The sequence below is a fragment of the Carassius gibelio genome, chromosome B6 (assembly GCF_023724105.1).
Source record: "Carassius gibelio isolate Cgi1373 ecotype wild population from Czech Republic chromosome B6, carGib1.2-hapl.c, whole genome shotgun sequence".
NCBI classification, from domain to species: domain Eukaryota; kingdom Metazoa; phylum Chordata; class Actinopteri; order Cypriniformes; family Cyprinidae; genus Carassius; species Carassius gibelio.
In genome coordinates this window covers 28,384,954-28,405,677 of record NC_068401.1, presented here as the reverse complement: position 1 = coordinate 28,405,677, position 20,724 = coordinate 28,384,954, and the positions used below count along the sequence as shown (strand labels likewise).

Sequence of the window (20,724 nt, the reverse complement as noted above, 5' to 3'; positions counted from 1 at the left end):
ATGATTATTATTCTGGGCGAACCTTTAAAGAAAAGCATTCTTTAACAATTCTTATCATTACTGAAGAATTATCTGTTGTGAAATACTGTCTGTTGATCATCACTTGTTATACTCAACAACAACAAAAAATATTGTATCTTATAATAATGATTTCATATGTATTGATAAAAATCATTCTTTTGAGCCTTGGAACCATTACTGGAAGCAAATTATATATTGATAAATCTGTTATTGTATTAATGATTAAATAAACATGAATTATGGTTCATTTGATTGATAATGGGTTTATAAATCAAATAAAATCAGTACTCCACATCTCCAGTTGCATGTTTATTCAGAAATATTAACCTACCAAGTTTATAAATAAATACATTTGTGAAATAAACACCATTAGCAGTACAATGTTTCCATTTATAGTATAAGACACTGCTTTATAATTAAATTACATTTCAAAGTAAAATGTTGGCTTGTTTTAAAATGCTCTACAGTGCTTTCGCAATGGTGTAGGCTGGCTACTGCCAATAAATCCGAACTGGAAATAAATAAATAAATAAATAAATAAATGCTTGATTTTTCGCCCCTCCTGACAAGTCACGGGTCACCTGATCACTCTTTGCTCTGATTGGTGTGAACTATTTACAAGCGTTCTTCCATTGGACAGCTGAGCTGTCCGTAACATTCCTTCATCGGGCCGAGGGCGGGGCTTGTAGTAATACGAGCTGGCGTAAACCTCCTTTCTTTCCATTCGAGCTGTCAATCAAATTACTGTTTTGAGTGTTTCGTGTGGAAGCTTGGAAATAGAGGAAACCAGTAGAATGACACGAAACAGTTGTTTTTAAAATGGGTGGGGACTAACTAGATGTGAATAATATTTGTCTTGTTTTATTTCTTCACTGTGTATTTTACGTTTACTGCCTGTTTAAAGGATTTTCAGTATCGTTATTTACGTGTAAACTGTCATTGCCGCTGCTGAAGCGGCGGCGCTGTCACACGATATGTGTTACTTTTCTAATCGCGGATATGGCTTAACCAATCAGAGTCGAATACCAGATAGTTTAAAAATATATCATTTTACAGTTAAGATGGAGTTTAAATTTTAATGTGCGTGCCTCCAATAAATCCTAGGAAATAACTTATAATAAAGATTACACTTTTAAGTTTTCATATATTTGTATAAACACAAAAACGATCACAAGATTTGAATGTTGTGTGAAGGCAATAGCTGTTTTTGGGCCGCGCAGCGCCCCCTACAGGAACTAACGCCTTAGCATTCCCCACATGGAAATACTGCTGTTCATTTTTAGTCTGGAAAAGAGAAGGAGGAAAGGGGGAAAAGAGGAGGAGTGGAGGAGAGGAAAAAACCAAAACACTCAGTGCTGTTCGCCATGTTGTGTTCAGGACACATGAGAGAAAATATGGACGCCTCCGAGGCTTTATTCCAGCATTTAAACACACAGAAACGGAGCTGCTTTCTTCTGATCTGTGACTGATCTGGGATCATTTGGACGAAAAAAGGATTTTACGGAGGAATGCATTTTATCCGACACTATAAAACACGGTTTAGTTGATCTGTTTTAGCTGCTGTTTCGGATCTCTGAAGCTGGATTTATATCCGTGAGTTCTGGAATGAAGATCATCATTATGGTTTATTCAAAGCATTTTTAAACGAACGAGAAGATCACATCTGGATGTTTTTGAACTTGACTGAACCATGAATAGGAATTTTCCCCATGCACTCAAAATGATCGCTGTTTCTATATCGATACTGACAAATAATAATGCATAAGTTTCAGGACAGGCCGCTGTCACTTTCTAATGCAATATGATTGTATCAATGTTTGATATTTCATCTATGCAAACAGAAACACACGCACTGACCTCCACACTGAGGATTTGTCAAATCTCTCAAACACTAAACCTCTCTTACAGACTTAAACATTGATCCGGACCTGTTTGCTCACAAATAAATGCTTCTGGCAATATCAAAACATTAATTTTAGAGGGAGTGGATTATCAGCTCGGGTGTTGCTGGGATTTATTGCAGTACAAGAATCTGCGCTGAAAATGAGGACAGACACCAAACTGGCCTTGGCTATATTCCTCGTCTCGTGCTCATCAGGTGGGTCCATGTTTCTGCTTTAAATCCAGTCTGGTTTTATGTCATAAACTTAAGCATTGCTCATAGATTGTGAGTAACTCAGGTTGTGTCGGATTAATCTAAAGCTGCTTGTTACAGCCGTGTGCTGACGCGCGTTACATTGTAACGGATGTGGTAACACTTTATTTCAAGGCGTCCTTGTTACACGTGTTACTTACTATAATAACGATACATTATGCGTAATAACATGCAAGTAACCCAAACCCGTACATGTAGATAATTAATATTACTCAGTACTTAAATGTATAATTACACTGTAACAAAGACACCTTAAAATAAAGTGTAACCACTGGTGTTCGTCTGGTGTTACACTCTGCTCATAATAACTGAGGTTCAGTATTGTGCAGAACAAAGACGAAGGCCCAAACCTCAACACCATTTTTACAGTTTCCTGGTTACTCAATATTCTGTATATGATGTAATTTGAGCAAGATTAATTTTGAGTTATGAATCACGTTACACATCACATGTCAGTAAGAAAGGATCTTTATATACATTTACTGTTCAAAAGTTTTTTTGTTGTTGTTGTTTTAAGACTTTTTTATATGTATGCATTTATTTGACCAAAATGCAGTAGAAACAGAAAAATTTTGAAATATTACCACGATTTAAAATAATTGTTTTCTATGTGAGTATATGTTTAAATGAATTGATCAAAACTGTATTTTCAGCATCATTCCTCCAGTCTTCAGTGTCACATGATCTTCAGAAATCATGAAAATTGATGATTTACTGCTCAAGAAACATTTCTGATTATTATCAATGATTAAAACAGTTGTGCTGCATAATATTTTTGTGGAAACCTTGATACATTTAAGTTTTCAGGATTCACGGATGAATAGAAAGTTTGAAAGAACAGCTTTTATTTGAATTAGAAATCCTTTATAACATTGTAAATTACTTTATTCTAATTAAAAAATGACTGACCTCCTCTCCAAACGTTTAAACAGTAGTGTATGCCTTGTGCATTTTCATGCAAACGTGCTGTAATAATTTTAATAATTCTTTAGTCCTATAGAGCTTGGAGAATCTGCATGGCATTGACATTTGACATCTGATGAATGAACAGTTCTCCTTGGGTAGATTTGTACAATTAAATATACAGAGTTTTCATACATTACTTCTTTAATCATGTAATAATAATTCATTATTTTAGGTGTCAGACATTTCGAATGATTTACTCAAATCCTCACTTTGTTTACACTCTTCTGTAAGCATTCTTTCATAAATGTGCTTAAAAGTACATTAAACTCTTCCTGTTAGTGGATCTTTCTTTTTCTCCTCCTAATACTTCATCATGATTTTGTGGCTGGATTGTTTGAATCTTGATGGTAATTGGCTTTTTAACAAAGTGGGAGAAGCTTTTGTTGTGATCAGCTCATCCCCTCACACCTAAAACACCTGAGACCAAACTCTGGAGATCTTCAGTGTTTGCTGTTGTGTAGAGACAGATCGATGGATAAAAGGTCTAGATCATGAGAAGGACACAGGTGAGGGCAGTAACGTTCTCTCATTGGTCTGGATTCGGTCGGATGCTTGTTCAGATTAGCCACTATACTGATCTTTTTAAAGATGTCTGAATGCTTCACTGCTCAAGGTTACAGAGTCTGACGCCAGAATAACACTAATGCCATTAAAGACCAGTCTATCTGACGTGCTGCATTAGAGAGTGTTTACTATGGTATATAACTTGAGGAAGTGTGTAATGTTTTTCAGTATATTTATAGTAAGTGGTCAGCTGATGTGTTTTTTATCAGCTGTAACTGATTGAGATATTACTGGAATATATTTCTAAATGGTCTATCATTTGTAAAAAAGGACATCACTGTCATTACAATTAAAGTATTGCCTTTCTGTCATTTTAATCCGTTTGTTTAAAGCAGTCTGACATTGGGAAACCTGTCTGAAAACAGTAATTTGATAACTCTCATGACATGCAGAAGTTATCAGAAACATCAGAAGTGACAGGTGAAGGTGTTTACTGAACTCCAGCTCTCTCTCTCTCTCTCTCTCTCTCTCTCTCCTCGCTCAACCAGTCCTGAAGTAGGCCAAAGGTCTGCAGCAGCCCTCATCCTCTTTAACATAAGCCTGTAGGGCTCACACAGACTTATGCCAAGGTTACAGCCGCGAGCAAATCCCTGCACCAGCAAACCTCACGCACCGGCTCTAAGAGCAGCTCACCGCTGATTAAAATCATTCTCCAACATCCCAAGATGATGCAGGAATCCAATATGCCCTGCCCCTTTACTTTGGCCGAAAAAAAGAAAAGAAAACAATTAAGAGATATACATTTTTTAGCCTAGTCTTACAATTTTTAAACATTCAAGTTATATATTTATTTAATTCTCATTATTGTAATACTGTACTGTAAAATGAACGTAATCACAACTATTCTCGTAGCTTCACAAAATTGAAGTTGAGCCCCTGATGACACATGGACTGTTTTACTGATGTCTTTACCTTGTTTCTGGACCTGGGAACATTCAGTTGTGTGGCTGTCTATGAGGGTCAGAAAGCTCTCGGATTTCATCAAAGATATCTTCATTTGTGTTGCGATGATGAACGGAGGTCTTACGGGTTTGGAACGACATGGGGATGAGTCATTAATGACATAATTTTCATTTTGGGGTGAACTATCCATTTCATATTTATCATCAAAATAATTTATAATAACAATAATATCAAATAATAATATATTGCTTTAAAAATTAAGCTTATATGCTGAGCCAGTATTTTTGTGACATTGTGACATTATTTCATTAATTACAAATTCAGCACATTCTCCTCGAAATTTTTGTGTTTTATTTATTTGTTTTTGTCATTACCGTGATACTTCACGTAATACTGATGAATGCAATGCAGTTAAAATGATCCTTTGATTCACATTGCTTTGAGGATTTTAAAACACAGAGTTCCGGTCCTTGATTCTGATTGGCTGAGCCACGTTCGAAGCTGTTACTCTTCAAATATTCTCCTCCTTTGTTTACTTTTGTGTGTTGCTCGGCAAACACTTCGTTGGAACCACAGCTGTTTCTGAGGAACTACATTGTTTTTATTAATATCACTACACTGATCTGTTTTATTCTTTGGAAGCTTACTAGGTAAATGGAATAACTGTTTTATAAAAGCAATAATCACCATGAAGCCGGGGTTTACAGTGAATTAAGGGGATGACGAGGAACAACACGCAGTATGTTTTCTCCTGGGTCTGTGGTTTAGTGTTCGTTGTTTCTGTGAGTCTGCAGAGCTCCAGATGGGCAGCCGTCTCTCCGCCGGTCTCCCAGCATGTGGCTGGCGTTGGTGGTTGTGTTTGAGACAGATGTGCCTCTCCGTCCAGCCGCTCTGGCTCCAAACTCTGGGAACGCTCCTCTGGCAGACGGAGGAGTTACAGACTCTGAAAGCATTTCATTTGATGAATCTGCAGAGAAACTGGAGAAGACAGACCGACCGAGAGCGAGAGAGAGATTCAGAAGCTCTCAAGAGTGTGTGTGTGTGTGTTTAGAGAGAAACTGTGAAGTGTTTGAATAGACTGAAACCCAAAGCAGAGAGTAAAATATGATGCTGGTTTGTGAATGTAAATATGGCGGCAGTAAACCAGAAGTCTTAAAAGTGTCACATTCTAAGTTCACTTATAACACCAGTCAAGGTTTCTTGCTCTGAAAAGAGTCGTAAATTCATTTTTTATGCTCTTTTTCCATCCTGACCCTTACAATGGAGCTGTTCAGTCATGACGTCAATTTGTCAGCAAACCCAGAAGACTAATTCAGCACGGTTTCCCTCAGGAATGTCCTCTGGGTCTTTAGAATTGCAGATTTCTATTTTTCAGAGTAAAATAAAGTGACTTTTTGTTCTACACACATTAACACCTCATTTGTGAGATATCAAACCATTGTGTGTTTTAAAGATTAAGGTTTCTACACTTGCACAACAACAGTTGTCTGATTTGTGAAGTTTATAAACTCACATCTTTGTAGTTATAGTCTTTGTTAGCAGCTCTCTTTTTTTTAAAGCAGAATAAACAAAATTAATATTTAAGGTAGACCTAAGGTAGGTAGAGTTTTTTCAAGTAATCGCAGATCTAATTTTACTCATAAATCAAGAAACCTTAACAGTGTTATTTTAGTTCTTTAAGTGTCATTGCAATCCATTACTGTTTGTATTAATATTTTGAATCAGGTTTTTTTTTTTTTTTTAGAATTTCCATTTGTATTTTTCAGTATTGTTGTGTTTTCGTCATTTTTATGTTTTTATGTCTATATATTTTTCTTAATGATTGTTATTGCAATATAAGTAAAGAAATGAAAAGTGTTTTACTAGCAAGTATGAAATAAAACAAAATTGTATATTTTATTTATTCCAGTAAATGTTTATTTTGTAATGAAGTAATTCAATTAATGAAAAAAAAATACTTTATATTTTATATATATATATAATCTTTTTTTTTTAATGAATGCATGTAAAGTTCAGAGTTTATGTGCACTTTGTGTCTTGGAAAGTTTTCTATTTTGTGAGCTAATGTAGTTTATGCTTTTAACTTGATATTGTGAGCTGTTACTGGCTTGTATGACAAATTTCTTGGTTCCTCATTTGTAAATCTCTGTGGATAAAAGCATCTGCTAAATGTTAGGATAGTGTTCGCCGAATGGGTTGGTGTTTGTGAGATTGTGAAAGAAATACTAATTCTGACTTACATTTTAACATTTAAACAGATATTAATTAGGAGACATGACAGGCCAAGTAGTCTTAGCTGATTAGCTATATTTGTGCATTTGCTTATTAGATTAAAGTTTCCAATATACGTAGACATTCGACAAGCCTTTTTAGCGTTAGTTTTACATGACACTATGACTAAGCAAAACAAACTCTTAAAGTATGGTTATGACCAACATTATCATCTCTAATCAGGGTCGTTTCTGGAACTAGAAATGGCTCAGTTTCCACTTAAGAAAATAAAAAATAAAGTAAAAAAACCCTAAGGTTGCTACACTTCAAGTACTCTTATCCAAGAAGTATTTATATAAAAGTAAAAAGCCCAATTTCAATGTGAACCTGTGGTCTTGTGCTGATTTATGGACCGACAGGACTTTTTCTTCAAGTACATTGTTTAATTGATTTTGCGAAACTATCAGTATTTAACATTTTTGTGGTTATTTGAGTAATTGAGATTGAGCATAGCACACTTACACACAGTTTAGCCTGACTGTAGTTTGTTTGATTGTGGCGGCGCCTCATTAGATCTGCTCTGTGTAGATGATGAAGTGTTGCTGTCCGCTGTTTTGCAGTCATTTGTATTCTCAGTTATTCCGGGGTTGTGAATCTGTGTGTGTTTTAGTGCTGATTGTACAGTATGCTCAGCGTCTGAGGGAGCGCATTGATTTTGTGTATTGGATTTGGCTCTCTGTGAGGTTTCTGCAGTAGTTCTTGTAAATTTGAGTGCCTCCTCCTGATTTACACGTCTGTCCCAGCTGGCCTAGTGATCGGCTTCATTAGCTCATTACTGAGAGGATACGAGCGCTTCATTGTGCTTCTCCCTTAATCTCTCAGACAAAAAGGTACAAAAGCTGTCACTGGGGCGCTACCTAAAAGGTAGACTTTTGTACCTAAAGAGTCCATATTGATACCTTAAAGATACATATACGTACCTAAAGTGTACAAATTACTACCTAAAAGGTACAAAAATGTACCTATTGACAGCCTAGTGACAGCTTTTGTACCTTCTTGTCTGAGAGTGAGCTACATTAAATGACATTAAAAGTACGAAAGTATGCACTAATACTAATAATATCCACTTTTAGAATGCAAGCCCAAAATTTTTTTTTTAATTTTTATTTATTTAAAACAAAATTCTTTACATATTTTGTGTATCTTTTAAACATTTATTTGTTTTTTTTATTTTAATTTTAGTTTAAGTTAATTTGTAAACATAATTAACATTTTTATTAAAAAAAAAGTTATATAGAAATGTTTTATTTTTGTAAAAATTATATTTTATATCATTTAAATCATCTATATTTAAATTATAGAAATAAAAAATCTAAAATTAATTATATATAATTATATTTTTATATTTTTTATTTCACATTAGTTTTTTATGTATTTTTTTTAATATATTATAAAATATTCACAATTTAATTACTTTTTTTTTAATTAAAATGTATGTCATACATGTCATAAGGTCCAGCTGTGTTTCCACCTGTTGTGTGTTTCTGCTGCTGACGGTGTTTGATTGATTGCTGTTGGAAGCTTATGGCTGAAGAACTGCATTGTGGGTAAATTTCAACAGATTAGCTGGTAAAAAAGTTCTTGCCAGAGTATATGGCACGTGTGTGTGTGTGTGTGCGCTGCCACCAACACACACATATATTGACTTCCCTTTATTAAATATATATATATATTTTATGAGGAAGTGCTCTGTGATTCTGTGCTGGAAATGACCTGCATGTTACTGGAAGTTCAGATTTTTATTAAATACAGAAAGCAATCAAACAGGAACTGTATTTGAAGAAAAACAGATGGTGTTAAATGGGTCTTGATTTAGGATCATTAATGAATGATTGAGTGAGTAACTATAGATCCGTTTACAGCACAGACTGTGAGTTTAGATCTGATGACACTGATCTGAATCTGCAGAGAGAAAGAGAATACAAATGAAAAAGGGTTTTTAAGAGAACTTTCAGAAAGATTGTTTATTTTTGACATGAATTTAAATTCATATTCATCTAGAGTTGATCTAATTAAGGCAGGAGTTTCTAAATAGTTTATTGCAGCAGGTCTGTCTCAGTGTAATAATCTTTGCACTTTATTGATTTATTGTAGAATACACAGTGTGTAATTACTGTTGTGTTGGTGTTGCCCTCTGCTGGTAATAGTGTGTGTGTGTCTGTGTGAGATTATTATTTTTTAATACCCCAGTTTAATATGCAGAGACAGCTGTAAGGCACTGTTCTTGTGTGGTAATGCAGATGATTGAATGTTCATGTTCAGATTTCAAAAGAAAAGATTAAAGGGATTGATGAAAGCTTAGCACAGACTTCAGTGGAATATGTCAGACTGATGATTCTCTCTTAATTGAGGTGATTAAGAGAAGATATACGACTCTTAATGAGAAGGCAGACTCATGTTGAGGCATCAGAAAGTTCCTCGGGGACAAACACACCGTTCAGAAACTCACACGAGACTCCTGAAGAATGAAAGGGACATTTAGGAAAGAAATGATGCAGCGCAGAAATATCTCCACCGGCTGAAAACTGAAGAAGCTCGATAACATCGAGAGAGAGAGATCAGTGACTGCCGGCCTTTTAATCTTGTGATTTATGAAACTAAGTCGACTATTACTCTGAAAGCTCATAATTATTTGATAATCAAGCGCCTCTGCCCTGCAGCCTGATGAAGGCTTTTCATGTTTGTGTCTCAGCGACGCTTGCGTGGAATTCGGTGAATGTTCAGTGGGCTGAAGTGAATAGAAATCTGTTCAGTGTGTTGAATTATTGAGAGGTCAAAGACGTCCGTCAGCAGAAATGTCTGATTGCTCCACGTCTCGGCTTTCTAGCATTCCTTCCCTTCAGTGAGCTGCTGTGGATGAAATGCAAGCCCTTTCCTGACACCCACACACACACACACACACACACACACACACACACACATGCTCAAAAGTTTGGAGTCAGTAATATTAATAGACAACTTTAAACTTTTGTTCATCAAAGATTTCTATTTCAAATAAATGCTATTCTTTTAAACTTTATGTTCATCTGTGAATCCTGAAAAATAAAATGCATCACAGTTTACAACTGTGTTCAACATTGATAATAATCAGAAGTGTTTCTTGAGCAGTAAATCATCATATTATTCTGATTTCTGAAGATCATGTGACACTGAAGACTGGAGGAATGATGCTAAAAATACAGCGGAGCATCACAGAAATACATTACACTTTAACACAGATTCACACAGAAAACAGCTGTTTGAAAATGTAATTATGTATCAAAATGTTACTGTTATAACTGCTCCTAAAGCAATAATTTACCTAAATTTTAGAATTTCTTATCATTGAGTAACATCATAAAATTCAGTCTGTTCCTCACAAAGTTAAAATGTCATTGCAGAAGATCTTCAGAATATAAGACATGCATGATTTTGCTGCCTTCGATTTAGGCAGCATCCCATTCAATCCCAGAATGCACTGTAATAAACACAATAATAAAAAAAAAAAGTTTAATAATTTTTAAAGCTTGTTTTAATTTGACCCACTGTCTGTGTCTTGTGTGTTAGTTTTTAAGAAACATCCAAGAACTGAAATCAAACAATGTTCAGCTCTACAGTGAGAAATCATGATTCAGTAGATAGTATTTGACATTTTTGAACTCTACAAGCTAATTTTTTAATGTGTGTGTGTGTGTTTTATACCTAAAGGTTCACTAATAATGTTACTCGTGGTTTAATGCATGAGTTGATACACTGTAAAAAAAAAAAAAAAAATAAAAAAAGCAATTTTCCCTCAGAAATCACTAGTACCGTACTATAAGTCACACTTTTTTTCATAGTTTGGCTGGTCCTGCGACTTATAGTCAGATGCGACTTATTTATCAAAATTAATTTGACATGAACCAAGAGAAATGAACCAATAGAAAACATTACCGTCTCCAGCCACCAGAGGGCGCTCTGTGCTGCTCACTGCTCCTGTAGTCTACACTGAAGACATAGAGCGCCCTCTCGTGGCTGGAGACGGTAATGTTTTCTCTTGGTTCTAAATAAATGCGACTTATATATGTTTTTTTCCTCATCATGACGTATTTTTGGACTGTTGTGACTTATACTCAGGTACGACTTATAGTCTGAAAAATACGGTAAATGGTCCAAATAACTACACAGATATTACAAATGACACTGAATTAAATGTGAAACTTTGAAATAGTAATTTCTTGAAAATGTAGATTCCAATAATCTATTTTATGTGCGACTATGAAAGATCATCATTATTTTACAGTGTACTGTACTTTTAAGGTTTGATATGCAATGAGCCTCTGTTTTGTTGATTAAACAGACTGAAGTGTCTGTCTGTGTGTTTCAGGTGCGATTCTCGGGCGCTCGGAGACGCAGGAGTGTGTGTTTTATAATGCTAGCTGGGAGAAGGACGGGACGAACCAGAGCGGAGTGGAATCATGTCACGGAGAGAAAGACAAGAGACAGCACTGTTTCTCCACCTGGAAGAACCGCTCCGGAGCCGTGGAGATGGTGAAGCAGGGCTGCTGGCTGGACGACGTCAACTGCTACGACAGGTACGAGCGCTAGATGTGTGTGTGGAGCAATCTACTGCGATGTGAACAGATGCTGACACACGTTACCTGTGTGTGTGTGTGTGTGTGTGTGTGTGCAGCAGCGAGTGTGTGGAGCGTAAGGAGGATCCAGACGTCTTCTTCTGCTGCTGTGAGGGAAACATGTGCAACAGGAAGTTTCACTTCAGGCCAGAGATCGTTGAGCGTGAGTAACACACACTTCACACCCCTCTTTTAGAGACAGGCATCAATGTTTCTTGCTGCTAGTAAGATACAATCTTGTTATTCAACCCAACTCTCTCACTGTACTCAGATATAATTTTGTGCTTTTATAATTTGGTTGGGCCATATTTTAGGGATGGATATTTCAGTGTCCTGATGCTGGCTGTTGTTAGTCACGTTGGTTTGCTTCTGCAGCTTCAGGACCATCTGAATCAGGGTTCACTTCATGGTTTTTAAGGGCTTTTAAATGGTAAGATCTCTCTCTCTCTCTCTCCAGCCACGACTAACCCCGTTCCCCCGAAGCCGGACTTGTTTCCCACGTTGCTGTACTCTCTGATTCCCGTCATGGCTGTGGCCGTCATCCTGCTCATCTCGTTCTGGATGTACCGTCGTCTGAAGCTGTCGTATCCGCCGCTGCTCGTGCCATCACAGGTACTTTACCTCATCTCTATATACTCAATATCTGATCTTTCACATAACAGTGCATTATTAATGTGTATCCATGTGTTTTGTGCTTCTCCTTCATAATAACAACGATGTTTCACTGCAGAGTGATTTTCTCACTGTGTTTGTCTTGTTTTCTTGTGCAGTTTAAGACTAACATCTGTCAGTGGGCTCAGAAAATAAACTTACTTCAAAACCAAGTTTATTTTTCTGAAACAGTTGACTAAAACCAGTCTTAATATCTTGAAATTTTGCATGTCAAGTCAGTATTAAGTGATAAGTTTCAAGTACAAACAAGACAAAATTACTAAATAAGGAAATATATTTTTCACAGTGTCTCACTCGCTTGTTTCTACAACATGTTCTTATTCCAGAGGGATTGATCGAGCAACATTCAAATCTCTTTTATTTATTTTTTTATTAGAGACATTTATACACCAGAAAGAATGCATCTGTTAATCTGAAGGATTCATACTTTCCCAGAAATCTCTATAAAACACATTTGTATTCATCTTCATGTTGTGTTCTAAGTCAGAGCATTGTGATTGGTCCATATATTAACCAGCGCTGTGATTTGATTGGTTGTTACGTTCCGTTTCCATCTGAGTGTCTCACTGTGGCACATGAGAATCCACAGCTCAGTGTTCAGAGCTCGTTCTTCCTCACATCCCTGCGCTTGTGTGTGTGCTAGAGACAGTAAAACCCCTCTGTTCCTCTCTTGCTAGCACGCCTTTCATATCATGATCGAGGTAAGAGCTTCATTCACTCTCGCGGTCTCCCATCATGCCCTGCTGATGCTTTAGTTCTCATCCCATCATGAGTTTGTGATGCGGTCACTGTGTTCTGCGTATCAGATCTGTATTTATTTCTTTCTAGTATGCATGGATTCATATTTGTGTTCTCCTGCATCAGACACTGTGTGTTTGAGTGTGTGTGTGTGTGTGTGTGTGTGTTCAGTGTGTGTCTGTGTGTTCGTGTTCAGTGTTCAGTGTGTGTGTGTGTTCATCATGTGTTCAGCGGCTGTGTTTGTGTCTGTAGGACCCGGGTCTGATGCCTCCGTCTCCGTTGTTGGGTCAGAAGCCGCTGCAGCTGCTGGAGCTGAAGGCTCGCGGATGCTTCGGCTGCGTCTGGAAAGCTCAGCTGCTCAACGAACACGTGGCTGTCAAAATCTTCCCTGTGCAGGTCTGACACCTTTCATTAGAATCTCATTACTGTTTGTGCATTCTTGCCTCTTCAGAAAACAACACATACTGCTGCCATAATGTAACTCAAAACTGAGTGTTTTATTATTGTGCTCTGAATCTCTGCATTGATATTCTTCAAAAATTATGTTTGTGATAAACCTCTTACCCGAAATATTAAGAACATATAATTTCGTTGTACTGTAATTTAAAATGTTACAAAACTCTACAAGCTCAAAAATGATCAAATTAATCATAATCTACACATAAGTTTCTTTTTTTATTCCCTGGAGGTCCATCTATGTTAGTTATGGTTTCTTGCCTCAAAAAGTCATAATGTAGTTTTTAATGATTATTAGTGATTTCTAACGATGATAATTTTTCATATCTTTTCAGTTCAAAATGCTGAGATTGATACAGTGGGGAAAAAAATGTGCAGTGTAGTTTAAGTCTTTGTTTTTGTAAACTTTGTTGTTTAAATGTTTATAAAATTCACATTGGTAAAATTATGATGAAGTCATACTGAATTGCAACAGTCTTTTGCACCAATTTACATTGCAAACACTAAATCTAGTTGCTTTTATAAAACAACTGCTACAGCAGTGATAAAGCACACCATGTTCAACAAATAATTAATAACAATAATCATAACAGAGCACCTATCCGTCAAGTAAGACAGTTCATCAGTCTATTTACACCTCAGCACACGAATACAGAAATCAACTGATGTGCTTATACTGTATATACAGTTGTGCCAAAGTGTATTTACATTTACTCATTTAGCAGATGCTTTAATCCAAAGCAATTTACAAATGAGGACAATGGAAGCAATCAAAATTAACAAAAGAGCAATGACATATAAGTGCTAAAACAAGTCTCAGTTAGCTTAAATGCAGTAGACATAGCAAGAGCTTTTTAAATAATATTAAAAAGAAAAAGAAAACAGATAGAATGAAAAAGAATAGAGCAAGCTAGTGTTAGTGTTTTTTGTTGTTGTTTACAATAGAATATAATTAGAATATCGAGTGTTAAAGTTAGAGGGTCAAATAAAGATGGAAGAGATGTGTTTTAAGCCGATTCTTGAAGATGGCTAAGGACTCAGCTGCTCGGATTGAGTTGGGGAGGTCATTCCACCAGGAGGGAACATTTAATTTAAAAGTCCGTAAAAGTGACTTTGTGCTTCTTTGGGATGAAACAATCCAGCGACGTTCACTTGCAGAACGCAAGCTTCTAGAGGCACATAAGTCTGAAGTAACGAATTTAGGTAAATGGTGCAAAGCCAGTGGTAGTTTTGTAGGCAAACATCAATGCCTTGAATTTTTATGCGAGCAGCTATTGGAAGCCAGTGCGAATTGATAAACAGAGGTGTGACGTGTATTCTTTTCGGCTCATTAAAAATTAATCTTGCTGCCGCGTTCTGGATTAATTGTAAAGGTTTGATAGAATTGGCTGGAAGACCTGCCAAGAGGGCATTGCAATAGTCAAGCCTGGACAGTACAAGAGCTTGAACAAGGAGTTGTGCAGCATGTTCCCAAAGAAAGAAAGAAAGGACTTGATCTTCTTGATGTTGAATAAAGCAAATCTGCAGGATCGGACAGTTTTAGCAATGTGGTCTGAGAAAGTCAGCTGATCATCAATCATAACTCCAAGGCGTCTACCTGTTTTTGAAGGAGTTATGGTTGATGTGCCTAACTTGATGGTGAAATTGTGATGAAACGATGGGTTTGCTGGAATCACAAGCAGTTCTGTCTTGGCAAGGTTGAATTGAAGGTGATGGTCCTTCATCCAGTAAGAAATGCTGTAAGACAAGCTGAGATGTGAGCAGCTATCGCTGGATCATCAGGATGGAATGAAAGGTAGAGTTAGCAGTGGTATGAAAAGCCATGTTTCTAAATGACAGAACCTAATGATGGCATGTAGACAGAGAAGAGAAGTGGTCCAAGAACTGAGCCCTGAGGCACCCCAGTAGTTAGATGTTGTGACTTGGACACCTCACCTCTCCAAGATACTTTAAAGGACCTATCTGATAGGTAAGACTCAGTCTGGAGTGCAGTTCCTGAGATGCCCTTTGCCAGTAGTGTTAATAGGAGGATCTGGTGGTTAACCGTGTCAAAAGCAGCGGACAGATCAAGCAGGATAAGTACTGAAGATTTGGATTCTGCTCTTGCCAGTCTTAGAGCTTCAAAAACTGAGAACAAGTGAAAGTGACATTCAGCCGAGTATTGTGACCCATAATCAGAATTTGTGCTCTGCATTTAACCCATCCGAAGTGCACACACACACACAGAGTAGTGAACACACAAACACACTGTGAACACACACCCGGAGCAGTGGGCAGCCATTTATGCTGCGGCGCCCAGGGAGCAGTTGGGGGTTCAATGCCTTGCTCAAGGGCACCTAAGTCGTGGTATTGAAGGTGGAAAGAGAACTGTACATGCACCCCCCACCTACAATTCCTGCCATCCCGGGACTCGAATTCACAACCTTTCGATTGGGAGTCCGACTCTCTATCCATTAGGCCACGACTTCCCAAGGCCGTCTCAGTTGAATGTTCACTTCTGAAGGCAGATTGGTTGCTGTCAAGGAGGTTGTTCTGTGTGAGAAATGCTTGGTTGAACACAGCTCTTTCAAGTGTTTTTGCAATGACAGGAAGAATGGATACTGGTCTGTAGTTCTCTAAAAGAGATGAGTTGAGTCTGGGTTTATTAAGTAATGGAGTTATACGTGCCTGTCTAAATGATGAGGGGAAAACTCCAGTGTGGAGGGATGTGTTAATGATGTGAGTGAGTGCAGGTATATATATAGTATTTTGACACTTAAGTTTTTTTAAACAAAATGTCATGTTTAAAAAAAATGAATGAAAATAAATCAATTGATGTGCATCACAATTGTTTGTAAATGGACTGTCTTACACAGACTTTGAATGTTGTTGATTTTGCGTGTGTTTGTCTGTGATCTCTCTCAGAATAAACAGTCGTGGCAGAGTGAATATGAAATTTATAGCTTGAGCGGAATGAAACATGAAAATATCCTTCACTTCATCGGAGCAGAAAAACGAGGAAATGGAATCGATATCGAGCTCTGGCTCATCACAGCTTACCATGAGAAGGTATAAACACACACACACACACACACACACACACACTTACTTACTTGTACACACACACACACACACAATTCTACAATATTTAGAAAATATGTCATATGCAGAAGTTAATGTTTGAAACAGTATTATGATACATTATTGTCACATGTTTGATATCATCTGCATGTGTGTTTGTATTCAGGGCTCGCTGACAGACTTCCTGAAGGCGAATGTTGTGTCGTGGAATGAGTTGTGTCTGATAGCGCAGACGTTTGTGCGTGGATTGGCGTATTTACACGAGGACATTCCCAACCTGAAGGATGGACACAAGCCTGCCATTGCACACAGGTACAAAATGCCTTTCCTAAAATTAACAGTCACCTATATAATTTCTTGTAAAAAGAGTCAGTTTATACTGTAAAAAAAATTACAGTAATAAAATTGCATAACAAAATGTGTAAAAAAAAAAAATTCTACTCTTTTTTTTGGGGGGGTATTTATTTATATTCTTTATTTATTGATGTATTTTTTGAGCATATTGATTTTTAATATTCTTTTAAGTTTATTTATTTATTTATTTATTTACATATTTATTTTAAGTCTAAAATGTAATTGGATTATTAATAATTAATTAGTTAATCATTTAATTCATTAATTTATTATTTCTTTTTTATTATTATTCATTTATTTTAGTGGTGAGGTCCCCTTCCCTTTTATTTAGTTTCTTTTATAAAGCTCCAATTTATATGGTTTGGAAAATATTTAGTTTCAGCTAAGTTACATTATTATTATTTTTTATTATTATTAATATCATCATCATCATCATCATAAATATTTTTTCTCTACTCATTACAGTAATTAACCTCTCTCTCTCTCTCTCTCTTTCTCTCTCTCTCTCTCTCTGTATTCCTCTCTCTCTCTCTCTCTCTCTCTCTCTCTCTCTCAGGGATATCAAGAGTAAGAATGTGTTACTGAAGCATGATTTAACGGCCTGTATTGCTGACTTTGGCCTGGCACTGAAGTTTGAAGCAGGGAAATCTACAGGCGACACACACGGACAGGTATGATCAAAACTTCACTGACCAGTGGTGATTTAAAGTGATAATTATTGATTGTTGTGGTTGTATTGGCTGTGTGAAGGTGGGGACGCGGCGGTACATGGCTCCGGAGGTGCTGGAGGGAGCCATCAGTTTCCAGCGCGACGCGTTTCTGAGGATCGACATGTACGCCACGGGTCTGGTGCTGTGGGAACTGGCCTCTCGCTGCACAGCGGCCGACGGTAACAAACACCCATTCACTCACACTCAGGGAAGAGTGATGAACCGCTGCTGATCCGTGTGTGTGTGTGTGTGTGTCCCAGGTCCTGTGGATGAGTTCTGTCTGCCGTTTGAGGAGGAGGCCGGTCTTCATCCGTCTCTGGAGGACATGCAGGACGTCGTTGTGCATAAGAAACTACGGCCGATATTCAGAGAACACTGGCTAAAACATACGGTACTTCACACACACACACACACACACACACACACACACACGCACACACACACACACACACACACACACACACACACACATATTGACTGCATTACATTTTCTTTATTTCAACAAATATTCTAGATTTTAAAATGATCAAAAACTCAATTGACCCAGTATACTCTTAATTTCATGTTCATCACTGATGTTTATTGAAAAGAAAATTAAAGTCTTCATCTTTCATCAGTTCTGAAGTAACTTTCATATAGAAACACTTTTTTATTATCCAGTTGATGCTTTGTGTCAGGTAATAATAATGAATACAAATATGACCATAGTGACTATAAAATCAATTTAAATTGTAAATTGAATAAATATACAAGTATTTTATACACATCAGTGTTACTTTAGTATTATTTAGATACTATTACATATTATTGAGATATAAACTGATAGTATTTTTATATACTATTATTATTATTATTTCATTTTATTTTAAAGTTTGTTTTTTTAAGTCTTTTATAGGTAATTTTTAGTCTTTTATTTCTATTTAGCTTTATTTTTAATGAGTTTTAGTAATTTTAGTAACTTTTAAATGAAAACTCCTAAGTGAAAATGTGACCTGAATTAAATCTTTTTTTCTCCTAATATTTCTATTTTTATTTCAGCTTTATTTTAAATGACAGTTTTCAACAGTAAAAAGTAGTGTTTGTTAGAAAACGCCATGGATTTTGAGAAATGCAAAGCCAAGGTTATATTCAATGCATAAGAATAAATCTACATTTCAGATTCCATATTTCTAGATAAACTAATTTGCAGTTTATTTAGTCATGTGACCCTTTGTACAGTTGATCAGATTTCCTTACTTTTGTTGAAGCTGAAGATGCTTGAAGATGCATGATGTTCAAGTTTTGGCTCAGAAAAAGAGGTGCACACCGCATGCACAGCTCTCAAAGGTTTTTATTCTTATTATATTTAATCTGTGTATGTGTAGGGTCTGGCGATGCTCTGTGAGACCGTGGAGGAGTGCTGGGACCACGAGGCCGAGGCGCGTCTGTCTGCGGGGTGCGTGGAGGAGCGCATCCTCTCAATGCAGCGCAACACCAACCTCATCGCCCCCGAAAACATCCTCTCCGTCGTCACCATGGTTTCCAACCTGGACTTCCCCCCTAAAGAATCCAGCCTATGATGCTGTTCTCTCGGGCCAATCAGAGCGCAGCGTGTGCGAGAGCACACCAGACTACAGTGAAAGCAAAACGAACACGGGAATGATTCAACGACTCACACTTACACACGGAGGAACTCGAGATCAAACACACACGGACGTCTCCGTCCGCACCAAAACCTCTTTTATGCATTACGGAAAGACTTTTGTGTTTTATATGAACAGCGTATCGTACGGTTTTAGTATAAAAAGGGCGAAACTCTGGACTGCGTTTGCTGTTCGTTTCTGCAAATCATAACAGTCATGCCAATACAAAACACTTCTGAATGTCTGCCGCTCAGCCGCGAATCACACGGCTCTATGAGAAATTATGCTGAAATAACCATGAACCTCCCTAAACAGGTATACCTCATTTTGATTTCTCATGCTTTTTTCTGGACAGCTGCTACGGAGGCGAGACGAGTCGCTGTAACACGCTAGTGTTTCTACCGTTCACATTTCTGCTTCATTTCATCACAGCCGTTCTGAAGGGGTCGAATCATGAGGAATCAACGCTCGCTTCACTGAATCACAGAAACCAGGGGCCAATGTTAGCGTCTGGAACAATTCGGACCGCTCACGCTCAATCAACTATATTTTTGCACCACAATTTTTGAAAATAGTGACACATCATATGCAAAACTGCACCTGAGACATTGGGTTTTCTGTACATCATCTTTTCTGATGTGAACTAGATTAACGTTAACAGTGATTTAGCGCTGAGAAGCTTGGGCCACCGAGACTAGATGTCAAACTATAGACGCATGAACATTTTTAAAAGGTAATTGGAACTTTTTATCTCACAATATGGATTAATATTTATGTTTTAGAATTCAGATTTTTTTATTTTGCAATTCAGAGAAGAAAGTCAGACTCGAAAAAAATTGATAATTCTGATGTTTGCATCAATCAAACCTTGCATTTCTGAGTTAATAGCTCACAATTTAGTTTCTTGTTTCTGCCATGAATTCCAGAATCATTTGCAATTACAAGTTTATATCTCAATTCTGGAAAAAGCTTGATACTTTGAGATGTACTCAGAATTACGAGACGTAAACTCAGAATTATAAGGGAAAAAAGACAGAATAATCAGTTTATATCTCACAATTCGTACTATTTTTCTTCAGAATTACACGTTTCTTTAGACTTGTGAGAAAAAGAGTCAGACTTGCGAGATATAAAATCAGCCACAACCAGCTTTAGTTTTATTCTGTGGCTGACACAAGCTTCCAAATCAAAAAAATGGTCTGAACACCAGCAGAAATAATATACATAGAGTGTGAACGCCTGTGCATTTCAGTCTGAACCATTCAGGATTGATTTACGGGTCACAATCCGATGCATCTTTACAAACAGGCTGTTGTTGAAGGATGGAGCAGTAAAAACTAGACTGAACTCACAGCAAACACTCATCGAGGATGAAAAGATGTTGTTTGTAGGAGCAGGAATCCTCATGTGACATTATGAGTTGACCTTGTGGGATAAATAAATGCTGAAAAGGCCCCTTTAATGACTGTTTTCACACGACGGCATCTTTCAGGCTGTGAATCTGTCTCAACACCACATTGTCCTTCCTCAGTCTCTCTTCATCTCTGTCTGAAGCACTACAGCAGTATTCAGGGACTTACAGCAATTATGCAACCAACACGCAGCAGCGATCGCAACTGTAGCACACAGTCTCAACCGCT

General features: G+C 37.1%; 1 protein-coding gene across 1 annotated transcript in view; it reads left to right on the top strand.

Annotated features, from left to right (window-relative positions):
• Positions 1-1,359: 1,359 nt before the first annotated feature.
• The window catches only part of acvr2ab (activin A receptor type 2Ab), a 19,651-nt gene continuing 286 nt past the window's right edge, over positions 1,360-20,724 (top strand). Inside the window, exons 1-11 of the mRNA XM_052559496.1 lie at positions 1,360-2,119; positions 11,226-11,433; positions 11,532-11,635; positions 11,930-12,084; positions 13,135-13,278; positions 16,243-16,386; positions 16,565-16,710; positions 17,309-17,423; positions 17,503-17,641; positions 17,723-17,853; positions 18,827-20,724. The exon at positions 18,827-20,724 is cut by the window's right edge and continues 286 nt beyond it. Of these exons, the coding sequence (XP_052415456.1) occupies positions 2,065-2,119; positions 11,226-11,433; positions 11,532-11,635; positions 11,930-12,084; positions 13,135-13,278; positions 16,243-16,386; positions 16,565-16,710; positions 17,309-17,423; positions 17,503-17,641; positions 17,723-17,853; positions 18,827-19,021 (1,536 nt within the window). The 5' untranslated portion in view covers positions 1,360-2,064 and the 3' untranslated portion in view covers positions 19,022-20,724. The remainder of the gene's footprint in view (positions 2,120-11,225; positions 11,434-11,531; positions 11,636-11,929; positions 12,085-13,134; positions 13,279-16,242; positions 16,387-16,564; positions 16,711-17,308; positions 17,424-17,502; positions 17,642-17,722; positions 17,854-18,826) is intronic.